Source organism: Podarcis pityusensis, assembly GCF_964106645.2.
Source record: "Podarcis pityusensis genome assembly, chromosome: Z".
Taxonomy (NCBI): Eukaryota; Metazoa; Chordata; class Lepidosauria; order Squamata; family Lacertidae; genus Podarcis; species Podarcis pityusensis.
Window position 1 is genome coordinate 32167745 of NC_138044.1, and position 18431 is coordinate 32186175.

Consider the following 18431-nt stretch of genomic DNA (forward strand, 5'->3'; position numbering starts at 1 on the left):
AGATCTTCTGAACACACCTTTTCTGACCTGCATGGACACAAACCCTTTGGATGTTTTCTCTGCTAGCCTTTTAAGATACAATAAAGGCACTCTGCGTTCATATAGAATCACAGAACTATAGAACTGGAAGGGACACCAAGGGTCATCTAGTCCAACCCCCTTCAATGCAGGAATCTTTTGCCCAACGTGGGGCTCGAACTCACGACGCATGCTCTACCGACTGAGCTTCCTAGTAAGCAAGCTTAGAATTGCAGCCTGGAGCATCTCACCTGCCACCTGAGATTCAGACAGCTGCTTGGGTGAGAAAGGAAATCAGAGTGTCTGAAGGGTCTTTAAAGGTCATAAAGCCCAACCCACTCTGCCGGTGCAAGAAATTTTGCAACCCTGACAGGTAGCCTTCTTGGGAGAAAATCTCCTGCAAGAGGATGGTGATTCTTTTCTTTAGCATCTTGGCACTTCAGATTTCCCTCTTTCACAAGCACACACAGGTGCAACTATCTAATTTTAGGCTTTCGGCTTTATTTCCTTATTTTAAAAAAAATCAGCCCTTTTTTTTAGAGAGAGAGGAAGAGAGTAATGTGCATTATTACTTCACTTACTTCAGTGGCTAAGCCAGCTCTGCTACATTTGGGAGCCCTCCTGGCTCATTCAGCTGAGTGGAGCCCTGACTCTCCCTCCCCAAAAGTCTGCCTGCCCCATCCTTGATGGCACCGCACGTGCACAAGCTCAACGTGTTTCGAAAACCGAGCCCGTGCTGCCCAAGTGCACGTGTGAACCCCCTCCCGCTTCCCAGGAGCTCCTTGTCCTGTGAAGGGCTGTAGCTCCGGCCTCAAAACGCTCCCTGCGGCGCTGAGCTGTTACGGGGAGAGCAAGTTACTGGCGGTGGCCGGGTGGGGGGGGGGGGTGGCTCTGAAGCCATCCATCTATCCATCCATCTGCAAAGGTTCCAGGAAGAAGCAAAAACCTGATAGGCTGAAATCATCCGTAATCTCTGTCTCAACCCTACCTGTTGCCGGTTGCGCGACGGCGGTGGGGGCAGAGGATGAGGAAGGGGAGACGGCAGCGGTGCGCGGGGGTCGCTTGCTGCGGGGCGCTTTGCCGAGCATCACCGGCGGGGAGTTGCCCATCTCGGTGCGCTGCTGTTGCTGCTGCTGCTGCAGGATTCTCCGGGGCGCAGGAGAGCATTGCTCAGGCTCCGGAGCTCGGCGGGAGGGAGGCTCGAGCACAGCCAGCCGCCGCTCCTGCGCGGCGATTCTGCCCGGGACTGGCGGCGGCTGTTCAGCTCATGCCCTTCTCTGGGTGCTTCGAGTCTCCGCCGCCGCCTTTGCATCAGCTGCAGGCGCCGCAGCAACAGCGTCGCCGCCACCACCTGCCCCCGCCCGCGGGCGGGCTGTGAAAGAAAGGAGGGGGGGAAGAACCACAAAAAAGGAAAGGGGGGGGGGAGAATAAAATATTCTCCCAAGCCTCCTCCCTCCAGATCTTTTCGCAAGCCTGACAGTCTGACAGGAGATTAGGCACCCGCACACCCACGCGTGTGCAAAAAGCCACGCGCACCCTCAGTGGGAGAGGGGGACCACCCGGTGGCCAAGCAGCGGCGGGGTCGCCTTCGGAAACTGTTCTCTGCAGCAGGCAATGCTCAGTACCCAAGGGCCTTGGAAAATCATCAGTCATTGAGAGGAGGACTCCCCAGAGCATGTGCAGAGAGTCCCTAGCCATCTCTCCCATGGAGACTCCATTCGGACCGGGAAGCACTTCTGTGAGCAAAGGCGGGGGAGGGGGGTGGAGAAGAGAGGCTCAACTTGCATGTTGCTGGTGATAAATAGCACACTTCTCTAATGTGTCAGCCTCTATTAGCTGGGAGGCAAGGGTGCCCTGCAAAATGTACACGTGGCAGGTCAGTGAACACAATACACAGGGTGTCAGATCGTGTTGGGTCTCTCTAACATTAAGCAACACACAGAAAATGCTCTATTTGTTCGGAAGAAACTCTTGACATTTTGGGAAGCTGTGAGGCAGGGGAGGGGGGATAGAGAGGGTACAGTCTGTGGGTATCTTGTCTGAAATGCGCACACAGCAAATGTCCACAGAAAGAGATGAATAACCATATGCACTTGTGTGCCTCTAAATTGCCACAGATGCACACAAGCAATATGTGCTGCTAGAAACCTTCAGGCAGAAACCTTGTACACAAATGCAACCCCTCACCCCACGAGAACAAACCAGAGCATGCACGTGAACTGCCCTGGACTGCAGCCATGGAGAAACCACTGCCAAGACTTTGAACCTATTTCTATCACCCTCCTCTTACCAAACCTGCCCTTTTATCTGACATGTTGCCTGATCAAAGAGATCTTAGCCAATTAAACTGTATGAGTTTTAGCTGGTCAGCTGAGCATCAAAAGAGGCTGCAATCCTAAACAGGACTGGCAAACGTTTCTGAATAAGGATCTAAAGGATGGCACAGTGAACCTTAATGAGTTTGTATATGAGTTGGGGGGGGGGGGAGCAATAGTTCTAAAGCACATACCATACTTTGGGTTGTTGTTTTTCAAATCAGAGGTTGGGAACCTGCAGCCCTCCAGATGTTGCTAGACTCCATTTGCAGTTGAACAACATCTGGAGGGCTACTGTTTTCATTAGGGTTCTGCTTGTTTTCAATGTACGGGGATTGTCATCTGCAAGCATCCTCTTTGCAGAGGCATTTTGCCACCATCACCTTCTCTCTCACACACACAGGATGGAACACTGCTTCTACAACAGTACTTGCCATCTGCAGTTTATGTAAGTACTTCTATTAATAATAAGGATAATGTTTTGAAATTAAAAGTGCCAGTTACTCAAGGTAGCTTTTTAGTCGATCAAAATGCTACAGCACAGCTCACATGTCTCTAGAGCAGCTAAGGAGGGGTGGCTGGATCAGGCCAGGGGCCCTTCTAGTCCAGCATCCTGTTCTCACAGTGGTCAACCAGATGAGGGTAATTAGCTACGAAACCCCAACATTTTGAATCCCCTCCAAACCTGGGCCAAAGGTTTGCAGTCGTTTTGCAGAATTTTGCAGCAAAAACCCCAAGTTTTGCAGTCCCCCCCGTAAACTGAGCAATTGATACATCAAACAGGGCCAACCAGATGCCTGTGGGAAGCCTAAATGCAGGAGTCATGTGCAGTAGCTTTCTACCCATTAGTGATTCCCAGCAACTGGCTTCAGAAGCATTCTGCCTCTGACTGTGGAAGAAGAATATATCCATCAGGATTAGTAGCCATTGATAACATTATCCTACACAAATTTGTCTAATCCTTTCTTAAAGCTATCCTTGCTAGTGGCCATCACTGCCTCTTGTGGGAGCAAATTCCAGTGTTTAGTAATGTGATGTGCGAATAACTGTTATCAAGCAGGAGACCTGCCGGGTTGGGGGGGGGCATGTGGAGATTAGAAATAAGACTACAAAGGTTTATTTTTTAAAATAAAAATAAAAGACTCTGCTGGCTCAGTCAAAGCTTGGAACAAATGTTCAGAACCCTTTTTGGATTCTGTGCTTAGTCCCTTAAAACACAAGGCAACATGGGCAGATTGGGAAGGGAGGAGCGGCTGCGAGCTGTGAGGCATATCCTGCTTGCTCCGAAGCCTTCTCTAAATCTGTGCTACTGATGCAGCTCAGGGATGATGCTGATGGCACTCTGCTCAGCGAGGCTGCAAGTGCCCAGAAGCTTCTGGTCCAAGGTCACACATCTCCTAGTTCCTCCACAAACTCCATCAATTAGCAACTAACAGTGCAATCCCATACATGGCATGTCTAATCAGAAGTGTCACTGAGTTCAGGGGGCTCAGTTCCTAGGTAAGTAACCATGCAACTGCAGCCTGGATGTGCTTCACAGGCCCAGTGAGAAGATGAAGTGGTGCCACTCCACCTAACACACTGAGAAAAAGAACATTAAAAAACAAGAAGCTACCACTATATCACGCCAGAGTGGGAAAGCAACTTCTGACTGGAGGCCTTAGATCAGGGGTCCCCAAACTAAGGCCTGTGGGCCGGATAAGGCCCAAGGGACTCGTTTATCCGGCCCGTGGCAACCCCCGCCACCCGCTGCCATCGCCCACTCTTACCGGCACTGCGCTGCGTGGCTGCCCACTTCCGGGTCAGAAGAACACTGGAAATAGCTATTGCACATGCGTGTTATTTGCGCATGCGCAAGCGTCATTTCCAGTGCACATCTGGGTCGGAGGAAGCCCGTGCACATGCTCACAAGCTATTTCCGGTGGTCCTCCGACCCGGAAGTGCGCCGGAAATAGCGTATGCGCACGCATATGGGCACACGATCCCCTGCCCTCTGGACTGCGATCGGCGTTGGAGACACCGGCCCGAGATGCGGTAAGTTTGCTGACCCCTGCCTTAGACAGAGCTCCTCTCACTCCTCCCCAAGATAGCTGCACTACTGGTTTGGGTATGTTGGGATCTCTCAAATGAGCAGAGATTTAAGGCTGAATCTCTGCCAGCTCCCTGTTTCCCTGTAGGAACCCATTTATAGTGGGCATGAACTAGGGCTGCCACCTTTGTTCTGGCAAAATACAGGGCAGGGCAGTGGGGGGGGGGCGATTTCTTTTCCATCCGGTGCTGAAGTGTCTTCAAAGCAATCCATTACAATTTATTGCAGGCTAACTGGGTGGCCCCTCTGGAATTTGTCACACAGGCACATGTAAACACACAAATTTGTAAATCTGTCTGTGCTTGGCTACTCAGAGATACATGACCTTTCACACACCTTTTCAAACACATGCATTTGGTGAGGATCCCTAACTTGGCACAGAGAGAGAGAGAGAGAATACCTGAAATACAGGACAAAACACTATCAATACAGGAGTTGGCATTTTACATTGAAACACAGGGCAATCCTAGATTTGGATTTGATATCCCGCTTTATCACTACCCGAAGGAGTCTCAAAGCAGCTAACAATCTCCTTTCCCTTTCTCTCCCACAACAAACACTCTGTGAAGTGAGTGGGGCTGAGAGACTTCAGAGAAGTGTGACTGGCCCAAGGTCACCCAGCAGCTGCATGTGGAGGAGCGGAGACGTGAACCTGGTTCCCCAGATTACGAGTCCACTGCTCTTAACCACTACACCACATTGGCAACCCTAGCGTGAACGTATGAAGCCATGCTATTGGTCCATCTAGGATCAGGTTGAAGCTTCTATTGGGAATGAGGTGTCTCCCAGCCCTATTAGATCCTTTTGTCTGGAGATAAGAACTGGCAAGGAGGTAGGCACTGTAAGGCAGCTAAGGCCCACAGACCAGAACCCCTCCCCCCAAAAAAACTCTGGCTCTGTTTCACCTTCTCCTCCCTTGTGATTATTGCCTGTCCACCTGTTGTTTATCAAAATACACAGTGACATGAATGAGGAGATGGAGCCATAGTGACCCTATTTGCCTTTTCCTCAGGTCATAACTATGGACCAGAGAGAGGGCAGCAGTGACAGCAGCAAGGAAAACTGGCACATTTGGGGACCTGCAAAGGGCATCTTGCCCAGCCCCTCCCTCAAAAACACCACTGGGGCTGAACCCTGGAAACCAGGCTACAGGCCATTTCAGCTTATGCCTGCATCCAATCTCCCCATGTTCATAAGCAGCTACCTTATACTGAGTCCATCCAGCTCAATAACGTCTACTCTGATTGGCAGTAACAGTATAGGATCCTGAGCAGGTGTTTTGCTCTACAGTACTGACATCCTTTAAACTGGGGAAGCCAGGGACTGAAACTGGAACCTTTTGCAGGTGAAGCAGTTGCTCCAGCCACAGAACCAGCGGTGGGAACAAAAGGGACTTCTGCAAGAAACCTGGGGGCAACTATTTATGGTAGGTTTCCTGTTCCTGTTCCTCTTCCAAGGGAACTCTTGGAATGGTTGCTGTGTGAGGGGAACACGGGTCTCTGGACAACTCTCAGCACCCTTGGCAAGCTATGTTCCCCAGGATTCTTCGGGGGAAGCCATGACTGTTTAAATTAATAATAATAATAATAATAATAATAATAATAATAATAATAATACCCCACCCATCTGGCTGGGCCTCACCAGCCACTCTGGGTGGCTTCCAACTTAATATTAAAAAACAATACAGCATCAGACATTAAAAACTTCCCTAAACAGGGCCACCTTCCGTTGTCTTTTAAAAGTAAAATAGTTGTTTACTGCCTGACATCTGCTGGGAGGACGTTCTTAAAGTGGTACGATACTGCTTAAAATGTGTAGCAGTGATGCAATATGCTGTATCAGTGACTGCTGGACATTCCCTCTGGGCCAGAAGCGGATTATTTACTTATAAATTATTTCTGGAACACTCTTCATTTAAAAATTGAAACACCCCGAGGCATTTTACAAGAGGAGACAGCAACGAGCTGAATCAAAATGTCAGTCGTGCACACAGTGTGTATGTAACAGACCATTGCTTGGTGGCAAGAGTGCATGGTTTTGCATGTAGAAGGTGCTAGCCTCAAATCTCAGCAGCTCCTGTTGAAAGGACCAGATGAAGACCTGTGCTTGCGACCTCTGAAAACCGCTGCAAGTCAACCAATGTTACTGGGCTGGACAGACAAATAATCGTGACCTCCTATAAAACAACTTATTCTGTTCAAGGGTGGGAGGGTGCTTTCAGGACCCCGAGACTCGAACTGCAGGGAGGAGTTTACAGAATGAGAAGGAAACAAAGAGTCCTAGAAAACCCACCTGCATTCATTTAGCCCTCGCTTTATAAACCACTGTTAGTTCCCCATTTTGCCATTCACTAAAATCCATCAAATTCTCTCTTGGATTTATGAAATTGGGATGTGGAGGGTGGAGAGAGAGAGGCTGCCTGTATGTGGGAGGCAGAGAGTAGACTCCAGCACATACTGGCTGTTAAAGAACAGAAAGATAAGGACAGAAAAGGGTCCTTTGACAGGAAGGCTTGGAGATGCCTAACCTGAAATTTGGATGCCAGTTATTTCTGAAAAGCCGAAGTCTATATGGGAAAAAAACACCCCAAAGCTATTTTGTGCCTCACTTACAGAAGCCAATTCCCCACTATCATCTGTGCTAAGAAGACAGAGTACCATAAAGCACTGGAAAGTTGCTATGGAAACAGAGGCAAATTGGATCAGTACTCAGCATCCCTTGGCAGAAAAGCTCCTTCATTGACTGCTGAGGGAGCCCATTTCCATGGGCATGTGTATGGAAATCCAACCACCTGCCCAGGCAGCAGTGCCAGCAGCACAAGCCCTCAAGGTGACACTCGCCACTCCAATGAGAACAGCAGCCAAAAATCTGCAAGCCAAGCCCACCAAGTGGCGCACAACTGCTGCAGAACTTGGCTGCCTTCGCGCTCCCATAATGCCCATGCAACTGAGATGTGTGAAAGTCAAGTAACATCCACAAAGAGCAAAAGATAACACCCTAGTCCTGTGTTTGGAAGAAGAAAAAAAATATCCTGCAGGTCCAGCCTCAGGTCCCTGGAGGCAGAATTCTGTTGGGTTCTCCTGACCTCACAGACAAGGCTTAAAGTTGCCATGTTTGCTCTTGTGCTTCTGATCTGGCTGTGTGCACACTGGCACATGGCTGGCAGAAATTAAACCGGTGCTGCTTGATGGGGAAGACGTCTCCTGTTGAATTTCTGCCTGTCTGGCAGCTGTTAATGGGGAAAGGCTATACGCTTTATGGGCATAAACTTTGCCTGCCAAACATGCCAGTTCAGTCCTTGGTCATTTCCGGGTCAGGCTAGGAAAGACAGACACACACACACACACACACACACACACACACACACACATCTTAAATTCTGAAGAGCCACTTGTGGAATGCTCTCCTCAGGGAGGTTAACCTGGCACCTTCCTTACATACCTTTAGGCACCAGGCAAAAATGTTCCTTTTCATCCGGGCCTTTGGCTAATTAATATTCCACGGCATTTAAAATGTGCAGGGCCTTTTCAAAGCTGATCCCCATATATATTTATGGAACCTGCCCACCCAATGGTGGTATGTCTGGGCCTGGCTCCTTGATTGATTGCTTAAAAACTTTTTTGATTTCAGTCTACCTCTGGTTGAAATGAAGGGCTAATTTTGCAAACTGTTGTTGATCCCTGTTTTTAAATCTACAATTCTGCTATTGGTATGAGTTAAGAATTTTTAAAATGGCTTTTCTTTTGGTTTTAAACTTTTTAGATACAGTCGTACCTTGGTTGGTCGAACGTCCTGGAACTCGGATGTTTTGGCTCACGAATGCTGCAAACCCGGAAGTGAGTGTTCTGGTTTGTGAACATTCTTTTGGAACCTAAACATCCGACAGGGCTTCCGTGGCTTCTGATTGGCTGCAGTATACCTGAAGGAGCGTCTCCACCCCCATCGTTTTGCCCGGACCCTGAGGTCCAGCGCCGAGGGCCTTCTGGCGGTTCCCTCATTGTGAGAAGCAAAGCTACAGGGAACCAGGCAGAGGGCCTTCTCGGTAGTGGCGCCCGCCCTGTGGAACGCCCTTCCAGCAGATGTCAAAGCGATAAACAACTACCTGACATTCAGAAGACATCTTAAGGCAGCCCTGTTCAGGGAAGTTTTTAACGTGTGATATTTTAGTGTATTTTTGGTTTCTATGGAAGCCGCCCAGAGTGGCTGGGGAGGCCCAGCCAGATGGGCGGGGTATAAATAATAAATTATTATTATTATTAATGTTTTCAGAAAAGGGCAAAGGCTTGTCCTCACCCACCCACCAATAATATGGGGGGCGGGAATCACATTCTTCCATGTACATTCAGACTTCCACATGACCTTTTTTTTGGGGGGGGGGGGAACCAGGATGTTTTGCTAATTTGAAATATAAGCCGTAGCCAGAGTCTCCAGCTTGCTTAGGATCTTTAGATGGGAACATAGGAAGTTGGCTTATACTGCATCAGACCCTTGTTCCATTTAGCTCAGTACTGTATACACTGACTGGCAGCAGCTCTCCAGGGTTTCAGGCAGTGTTCATTCCCAGCTTTATCTGGAGGTGCTGCACATTGAACATAGCACCTTCTGAATGCGTACTACTAAACTATGGCCTTTTATTCTGAGTTCTCACAGCATGCAAACCTTGCTTAGAAGGCAGGCCACACGCCATGGCATAGATGATTGACAGCAGCATCTTCACTGCGGGGACCTGTCTCATCTACAGCTAAAATTTGCCATTTTAGCTAAGTGTTATCTGCGGCTGGTAAGAGCTCTTTCACTATTTTTCACCAAAAGCAGCACCTTCACAAGCATTACTGCCTGCAAAGATTGCTCCGTCCCTTTTGGGGGGGGGGGGGAGAGGAAAGGTTAGCTTCCTGTGCCTTAAAGAACCAAGCAGATGTTCTAACAGGCACAGTTTTCCACGAAAGCAGGAAATGCTGCTCCCACTGGATATTTGTATGGCATGCAAAGGAACCCATCAAGAAAAATAAAAAGTTAGCTGCACCCATTTTTCTTCTTGAGGAAATAATCCAGCAAGAGTGCCACCCTTCACTCAGAACACATTTGCATTAGAATCCCCCACTCAATGCATTTTCAAGATCACTTGAAAACCAGATGAGCTAATCTGCCTTAAGCACCCCTTTGCAAATGCAAACACAGGGTGTGTGAAGTTCAGCAAAGAGTGGGTTTTAACCCTTTCTTTTACAGTGCACTTTCCTACGTACGCCTTGCTCAAGATTATTAGGATTTTTATTTATTTGATTTATTGCCCATCCTTCACAATAAGGCCCCAGGAAAAGATCGCGGCAATTCAAAAATGCAATACAGTGGTACCTCGGGTTACATACGCTTCAGGTTACATATGTTTCAGGTTACAGACTCCGCTAACCCAGAAATAGTGCTTCAGGTTAAGAACTTTGCTTCAGGATGAGAACAGAAATCGTGCTCTGGTGGTGCTGCAGCAGCAGCAGCGGGAGGCACCATTAGCTAAAGTGGTGCTTCAGGTTAAGAACAGTTTCAGGTTAAGAACGGACCTCCGGAACTAATTAAGTACGTAACCAGAGGTACCACTGTATAGGCTCTTCAACTGGTCTGAGGCTGGCATTAAGGACATGGAGCCTGTTATCACAGCAAAGTGTGAGGCTCTTGTGACCTACAAGCATGCACCCTGCAAGAAGATGCCTGCTGCACTAAGAAAGGCAAGGTGTGATGCCCAGCGCATTACCAGATGATGTGCTAAAGGCTTCTGGTTGCAGCTGTGTCAGAAAATTCAACTCTTTGCTGACAGCGGCAAAGGCATGAAGACAGCCTTTGGACCAACAGTCAGAAAAACTGCACCGCTGAAAACCTTGTCTAGTGAGATCATCGCAGACCGCAGAAAGCAAATGAGCCAATGGGCAGAGCACTATCAAGAACTGTACTATCAGGAAAATATGGTCTCCAGCACAGGAACTGACAGCATCCAGACTCTGCCTGTCTTGGAAGTGTTGGGTTTTCCTCTTTCCCTCAACAAGCCTAAGAACAACATCAACTCTCAGGCACGTGGTAAAGGCCCCAAGACAGGATGGAATCCCAACAGAAGTGTTGAAAGCCAGCCTCAATTCCTCCCTCAAGATGCACCTCCACAAAATGTTGGGAAAATGGATCCACAAAACATGCGTGTAAGAACAAAGATGACCACCATGACTGTAACAACTACCATGGAATCTCCCTGCTGAGTACTGTGGGGAAGGCCTTTGGCCTTGTCAGCTGATAAGGACCCTTCACAATCCTCAACGATTTAGGATGCCCACCTAAGAGACAAGAAATGCTGTGGTGCACCTATAGCAGTAAAACCAGATGCCTTCATCTGCCCTAGCTGCAACAAAACATGTCTCTCCCATATTGTCGCAGCAGGCCCTGTGGCTCTCCAACTGTCTGACTTTACCCCAAAAAGGCGCAATCTTCCACTGTCTCCTGAGGCTGACATGCCATCGATATATTGTCAAAGGCCATAGTAAAGAAGTGTGTCTTCAACATAGGATAGGAACTATATAATTAAACTGCTGTGTTCTCACAAGGTGGGATCTATAACTTTCAAATTGCTTTGTGGAGGATGGGACAGGGTGGTGGAGGGAACACTTTCTTTTCAACCGTTTATCACAGCACTTGGAAGTGATAATAGCAGCATTAAGCAATCTTGCTAAGTAATCAGCACGAGTCCAACTGTTTCCTTTCCATAAACATTAGAAGGGAATATACCTTTCTGTCCGGATTTAACTAACCTGCAACTGGGGAAGTTATCTGGATTCTGTGGTATTGTGAACACCCCTCCCTCCTCTATTATTATTACTATTATCCCATCATTTGACTTTAAATTTATGAAAGTTGCCTTCAACACTTTTTGTAAAAAGTGATATAAATTTACGTAATAATAACTACATTTTTAAAAATTGCATGCAGTGGTTCTTTATCCCAGGGGGCACATGGCAGCAAATAAGGATAGCATCCAGCCACAGAAGGTGCTTTCTGCTCCACCTGCTGCTCCACTGTCCCAACATTGTGTACAGTAGAGCAAAGGAAATTTCTTAGGAAAAGGAGCTTCTGAATTATAACGGAAGTCATAGGAAGCTATCCCTTATTGAATGGACCCTTGTTTTCCAAGGAAAAGTGACTCTCCAGGGTTTGAGACGGGAAATTTTTCCTAGCCCATCTGGAGATGCCAGGGATTGAACCTGGGACCCTGGCACTGAGCTACCCCCCACCTGGGTGTCTTTCTCACAGTAGGAGGAGGGTGTGTGCACACCAGGCTGCATGCAACCATATAAATCCCTGGTGGAGCAGGTTGGCAGACTGGGGTTGGGTGGATGACAAGTTAAGAAACGCGGGCGGGGTGTGTGTTTGATTTTAAATAAAAGTTTTGAGGAAACACTGCTATAGTAACCGAGGGCACAAATGTCATATAAGACAGGGAGTGGGGACAAAAAAACACTGGCCAACCCTTTTCCTTCATTATTCCTTCCTTACAGGACACTCTCTCCAGGACCACCCAATTCTCTTCCTAGCAAACACGGAAAATAAAATTGATGGGAGCCCAGGGCTCACCTGTGAAAAGGGATTCATTAGGGCTGTTGGTCTGGTTTTAATGCTAAAATATTTGAAGTTATGATAAAAAAAGAGATTTGTCTCTAAGCATATGCAGAGTGTACTCTCCCTCTTTTTTTTTTTTTTTTTTTACTCAGTCATTCACGCCAACAAACCTAGCCCCTGCCTGCCTGAAAATTTGGGAGGCACCACGCAGTTGTCACACTTTTCTGGAAGCAATTCCTCCCTGCAGGACACCCACGGGCTCCCATGCAATCCTTTCCAGAAGGGCATATGGCCACGTCTTGTTAGCACCACCCTTCCTTCCCTCCCTCCGGCGCTCCCATGCCGCACGTGCCACAGTGCCCTGCAACTGCCCACATGGGGAGTTCCGGCTGCTGCGCTCCCCTACAGCCAACGGCATCACAGCCCAAAAACATAGCACGAAACGGAATGACGGGGGACGACCCAAAACACTGAATGCAGGCAGTTTTACATACTTGGCTGTAGCTGCTGCTGCTGCTGCTGCTGCTGCTGTCGCTCTGGGAAGCCTCAGATGAGCATAGCCCAAAGCGGGGTGGAACTGCTGTCCATCTCCCAAATGAGTCACAAGCCCCCGCTGGAACCTGGGCAGTTCCCAGGCCCTCTGCCCACCCGGAGCAGGCTACTCCCCACCTCACAGCCTGGGCTTGGGAGGGGGGCTGCAGCAGCTCACCCCTTTTTCACTGCCTTCCCTAACTCAAGCCAGATTTGCTTCAGGCAAAGCAGTCTCCTGCAGTTGTTTCTCCCGACCAGGCCCTTCTTAAAGGCACAGGCCCTAAATTTGCTGGGCAGTGGGATTCTCCCGTCATGCTTCCAGCACCCATGTAGCTCTGGAAAAGAAAGGTTCAGGGCGTGACAGTTGAACATGAGCACAGGGCAAGTCCCTGGAGAAGAGGTGTGAGGCCTGTGGCCTCTTCAGAAGTTGCTGGACTACTACCACTTCCAGCACGCACACACACCCTGGCCAATTGAGCCATCCTGGTTGGTCTTGGAAGCCCACAACATCTGGAGGGCAACACATTCCCCAGCCCTGCCCTGCCCAAGAGGATCACTTTCCTTAGGTCTCACCAGCACTGAATAAAGTTATTGACATCTGTCTCGAGAGACAATGGAGTGCACCTCCAGGGGTGAAGTCAGACTGTGGCATCTGTAGGACCAAATTGTCCTTCGGGGCCCAAGCCTGGGCAGTGTGCATGGAGGTCCTGGGCTGCCCAGGCGGCAAGCAAGACCCTCTCTTGGCCTCTCTAGTGTGGGCCAAAGGAAAGCAGAGCAATAGGTTTGGCACCACCTTGGCTGCAGGAGTTGCCGGAAGGAGGTGTACATGGCACCATTCAACCATTTTAGAGACTCTACGTTGGATTTGTGAGGTAAACAACTTCAAAAACAACACACTAGCCCTTCCTATGTGTGTGTTTTTGACAGGCAGGAACAAAACATGTTGTCATGGCATGGAGATAGAATGACCTGTGTTCCTCCTCCTCCACCACCTGTTCTTCTTAAGCTACCCATTCTTCATCCTGAGGCCCAGGGAAGGTTACAACAATTAAAATGCAATATTAAAAAAACAGTTTAAAGCAACTTACAATAATAGAAATAAGGTGGGTCAGTGTGAATATGATGTGCGTTGAATTACCATTTTGCATTTTTATATTGCAAACCGCCCCATGATCTTCGAATGAATACAATACAAATTTAACAAATAAAATAAGTAAGTAACAAATTGTCAAAAGGCAGGGTGAAGAGCGGTGTCTTCAGCATTTGCCAGAAGCTGTACAATGAAGGACGTATCTGTGTGGAGAGGGAATTCTACAACATAGGGGCTGCCACAGAGAAGGCCCTCTCCTGGGCCAACAAGTGCCCTCCCCACAAAAAACCCCAGAAAACTTCTGAAGGTTCGGGAATTATTCAGATTATCTTAGCACTGGAGAGGGTCTGTGAGGAAGGAAGCAGTCTTTCAGGTATTTAGGGATGGAGTCCTTTAGGGCTTTAAATGCCAACATGAGCACCCTGAATTGGGCCCAGAAACAAACTGGCAGCCAGTACAGCTATTCTGAAACAGGCTATATGCAAGATCTAAATGGAACCCCAGCCAGCTTGGGCAGGGCATAGTGGACATTTCTGCGTGTCATGCTGCCAGAAAAACATGGGGCCAGGTCTGTAAAAAAACAATAGAAGAGTTAGCAAGGGCTGTAGAGTGGATTCAAGTGGCACGGGCTTTCTTTAACCACAGAACATTTTGGGGCAGGGGGAGAGACATAAAGGAGATTGGCTATGCCACCCCAGGGACCAGGCATTTACAAAAGTCAGGCAGGCAGACATTAAAAGGAGCTAGAAGAGAGAGGAGGAGGAAGCCCCAGTGAGGGACTGCTCCTCCTCCCCTCCTTTAATAAAACAGGATGAGGTATTTGCTTGGTAATTTGCCCAGCCATGGAATGCCAATTGGGAATGAGTAGTGCAGACAGAAACACCCTTGGATCCTTTTATGCACCCAAGAGGAGGCACAAATTTTATTTCCTTTTATTTATTTAATCTCCTTGAGCACAGAGCCAGGAAGATTATGGGATGGTGTTGGCAACATTAGACTTCTAATGTGAGAGAAGACAGGTATTAGGCCTCTCTAACATTGCAAACCTACAAACTTCAGATCCCAGATTTGTGCAGTTTGGTTGTTGTTCAGGGGGCAGGGGAGCACTCTGCACATTCTCAATAGTGCTTTCTCCAATGCTGTTCAACCTTTCAAGGGCAACATGGTAACTTCCAGGCAGGTTTTTGTGGACTCGGTACCATTCACACATATTTTGCCCATAGCATGCATATGCCATTTTATTTTATTTCGAGATTTATTAGCAGGTGTTTTATTATTTCTTTGAAGTTTAAATGCCATTTTCTTATTTAATTCCAATTCACTGTTTCCATAGGGGGGGTAGTAGGAAAAAACCCCCCACAGACGTGCAAAATCTAAATTATTTATTTATTTATACCTCGCCTTTTTCCTTGATGCGACTCAAAGCGGCTTAGATTGTGTGTGTGTGTGTGTGTGTGCGCGCACGCACATGTGCATGCGCACACAAAATATGTGGTAGTACTGTAATTTGATGGAAACGCTGCAAAAAACAACAACCCACCAATCTTGTGTGCATTGGTAGCACAAAGTCCACAGTAAATTGACATGTGGAAGTATCATGTATTATAGCAAAAAGGTTCCAATCCGGGCAAGCATGTTTTATCTTTTGAGTTCTGGCATGAAGCTCTGGTTCATGGGGCTGGTTCACCCATGTGCATGGCCAATAATGAAGGGCAGGGCAGTCAAGAAATGCCCAAAAACGAAAGCAACAAATATAATGTGATGGGCTCTTCCAGTATACCTGAAGGAGCGTCTCCACCCCCATCGTTCTGCTCGGACACTGAGGTCTAGCGCTGAGGGCCTTCTGGTGGTTCCCTCACTGCGAGAAGCCAAGTTACAGGGAACCAGGCAGAGGGCCTTCTGGGTAGTGGCACCCGCCCTGTGGAACGCCCTCCCACCAGATGTCAAAGAGAAGAAAAACTACCAGACTTTTAGAAGACATCTGAAGGCAGCCCTCTTTAGGGAAGCTTTTAATGTTTAACAGACCATTGTATTTTAATACTTTGTTGGAAGCCGCCCAGAGTGGCTGGGGAAACCCAGCCAGATGGGCGGGGTACAAATAATAAATTATTATTATCATTATTATTATTATTATTATTATTATTATTATTCGCTGCAGATATTTCAATAGAGACCAGATGGGATGTCAGGAATGCTGCTGTAGCTGCATCCTGAATTTGCAGAACCTGAGTGTAGTGGAATTGCTAAAAAACGGTGGGATGGCACCTTGTACGCAACTCCTGCAGCTAAGCTGGTGCCAAATGGATAACTCTGCTTTCCTTTGGACCACATCAGCAAGGCGGAGGAGGGAGGGGTCTTATCATCTGGACAGTCCAGGACCTCTTTGCACACTGCCCAGCCTTGCACCCCAGGGAGGTCACTTTGTCTTCACTACCCTTCACCCCCACCCCACCCAGCACCCTCCATTGTCTCTTGAGACAGATGATGCCAGTAACAGGCTTGAAAGAAGAATGAATGGAATAATGATGGACAAACAAGGAAGTGGAATGGACCATTGGGTGGAGTCAGAGTGACAGGTAAAGAGTGCTGGTTGGAAAACGAGGACTGGAGCAGGAAGAGAGAAAGAGAAGATGAGATGAGAGGGAAAATGCAAATGCATACAAGAGTCAGTCATTTTAAAGTAGGATCTAAAACTACAAATCCCATCAGCCCCCGATTGGCAAAGGTTGTTTTAACATGTCTGTATTTTGTTCAGGATAGACTCAAAGTTTATTTGAGAAGGAGCTACCGTCAGTAGGTGGCAATAGGTATTTTAAGGGAAGTCTGGACTCAGTGAAGGAACTGAGAGACTGACTGCAGGCCACCCAGGGACACACCTGGCAGGAACCCCAGAAACATCACAGTATATCAGTGGCTGGAAGGGGGGCAATGGAAAGAGAGAGCTATTGCCTTCATGCTCCGCTTGTGGGTTCCCCACAGGCATAGGTCTTTGGGCAAGTTGGATCCAGCTGGACTCCTCTTGCAATCAGACTTCTCTGCACAGATTGCAAGGTTCCAGGCTCCTTGGCCTGACTTCTGCATACCGCATCAATAAGATGAAGTCAGACGTGTTAACAATCAGATCATATTCCCAAACACATACTAAAAACATAACGAAACTCCATATTACCATACTGTTAAGTCTGAAAAGCGGATTTAAGTATTTTATTATGAGAAGAGTATAACTGGGGCACAGCTAACCTCCTGCAAACAAATCAAAACCCAGGTATTATTTATTCATTCGATTTATCACTCACCCAATAATAGTAGTTCTCTGCATGACGTACACAATAAAACCGATTAAAAATCAGAAGTCCGATTTGCCTCTCCTCTGTTAAGTGGCACACCCCGGCCTTTTGTTAGCTTGTGGAAATACCTTCAGTTGGGATCTTTGGATCTCAAGAGATCGCAAGAAGCCAATACTAGCTTTGCAGGATCAGACCAAAAGCCTGTTTGGCCTGGCATTATGTTCCCACAGTGGCTAACCAATTGCCTATGGAAAGCCCACAAGCAGTGCATACCCCAGGGACACACATATCAGTTCCTCCAGTACTCACCTCTCTTTTAAAAAATCTTTCCGCAAAGGATGGTCTCAGGACTTGCAGTTTCTTTACTGCGGTCTGTAACCTTCTGCAAAGCTTTTTCCAATGAGGTGGCAGGACCATATGCTGTGCAAAACAGAAGCATCACCACCCACCACCCAAATGCTCTGTGACCAGGTTGCCTCTGGAAAAACTCCAGGTGCACAATGCTGACAGAGATGACAGCCAGATAACAGCTCAGCACGTGTAGACAGGCACGCGCGCACACACATGGAACAACTTAAAAAATAATGAGATATTTTAGAACACTGATGAGGAACTAAGATCTGGATGTTGCCCTACAGGTCTTCACTATCTTCCTCCCCATATGACACCTCTCACCGGCCCTGCCCCATATCCTGGCCAAAAGGTGTTTTAAGAGCTATGGTAATTCTTGTCCTGGCATGGGTAGAAACCTCTGGCTTTTGCATCGCTGGTATGTAAGCCAACTGAATGAAACCCCCTGCAGTGCTGCAACCCGCCTTTTTTGCATTGGCAGAAGATTGCCATGAGGCAATGCGGGCTGATGAAGGTTCCTCTTTCCCTATGTTAAAAGGACTGTAGCTAAGTGGAAGGTAATGCACTTTGCCTGCAAACAGGCCCCGTGTTCAGTCCCTGGCACCTCCAAGTAAACCTGGGGAAGCATGCTGATTTGCCAGTTTTACTCTACACCAGGGTCAGCAAGGTTTACCTCGCCTGGGCCGGTTCACTCCAGCGGAGATCCCTCCGTGGGCCAGATCGTGCGCGCACCTGCGATTTCCAGCACCTGCGTCTGCGCAGATGCGATTTCCGGCGCCGTGGAAGCGAGTCCCCACACTGCGCTGCGCTGGTTTAGCGCAGTTCGTGGGGACTCGCAGAGCGGGTGGCTCAGTTCGGGGGCAGCTTGTGGGCCGGTTAAACGACTCCCATGGGCCGCAGGTTGCCGACCCCTGCTCTTCACGAATCCCCCCCAAATTACAGTTTCTCCGTTTATAGGTGCGTGCAAAAAGGACACAGACAGAATTATCAGCATCTGAAGTAGAAGCCGTTCAGCCTTGCTCAGACTCTGACCTATCGCGGAGGTATGGGATGCTGCCTGTTGCACTGGCTGCAAAGTTAAGGGATGTTGCCCCGTGGAGTGACAGGCCTGGGTTCTGGGTTCAACTCTTTTGTTTAGTTTTCTATTGCTAATCATGCAAGGA

The 18431-nt window shown here is 48.1% G+C and overlaps 1 protein-coding gene across 2 annotated transcripts in view; it reads right to left on the reverse strand.

Annotated features, from left to right (window-relative positions):
• Positions 1-18431, reverse strand: part of NHSL2 (NHS like 2) — a 114388-nt gene that overhangs the window by 64575 nt on the left and 31382 nt on the right. The window contains exon 1 of one of the 2 annotated variants that reach the window (XM_080990247.1): positions 1007-1427. The exons of the other annotated variant lie outside the window; for it this stretch is intronic. Within the exon in view, the coding sequence (XP_080846373.1) occupies positions 1007-1127 (121 nt within the window). The 5' untranslated portion in view covers positions 1128-1427. Of the gene's footprint in view, positions 1-1006; positions 1428-18431 lie in introns of those variants that run through there. 2 annotated transcript variants of the gene reach the window in all.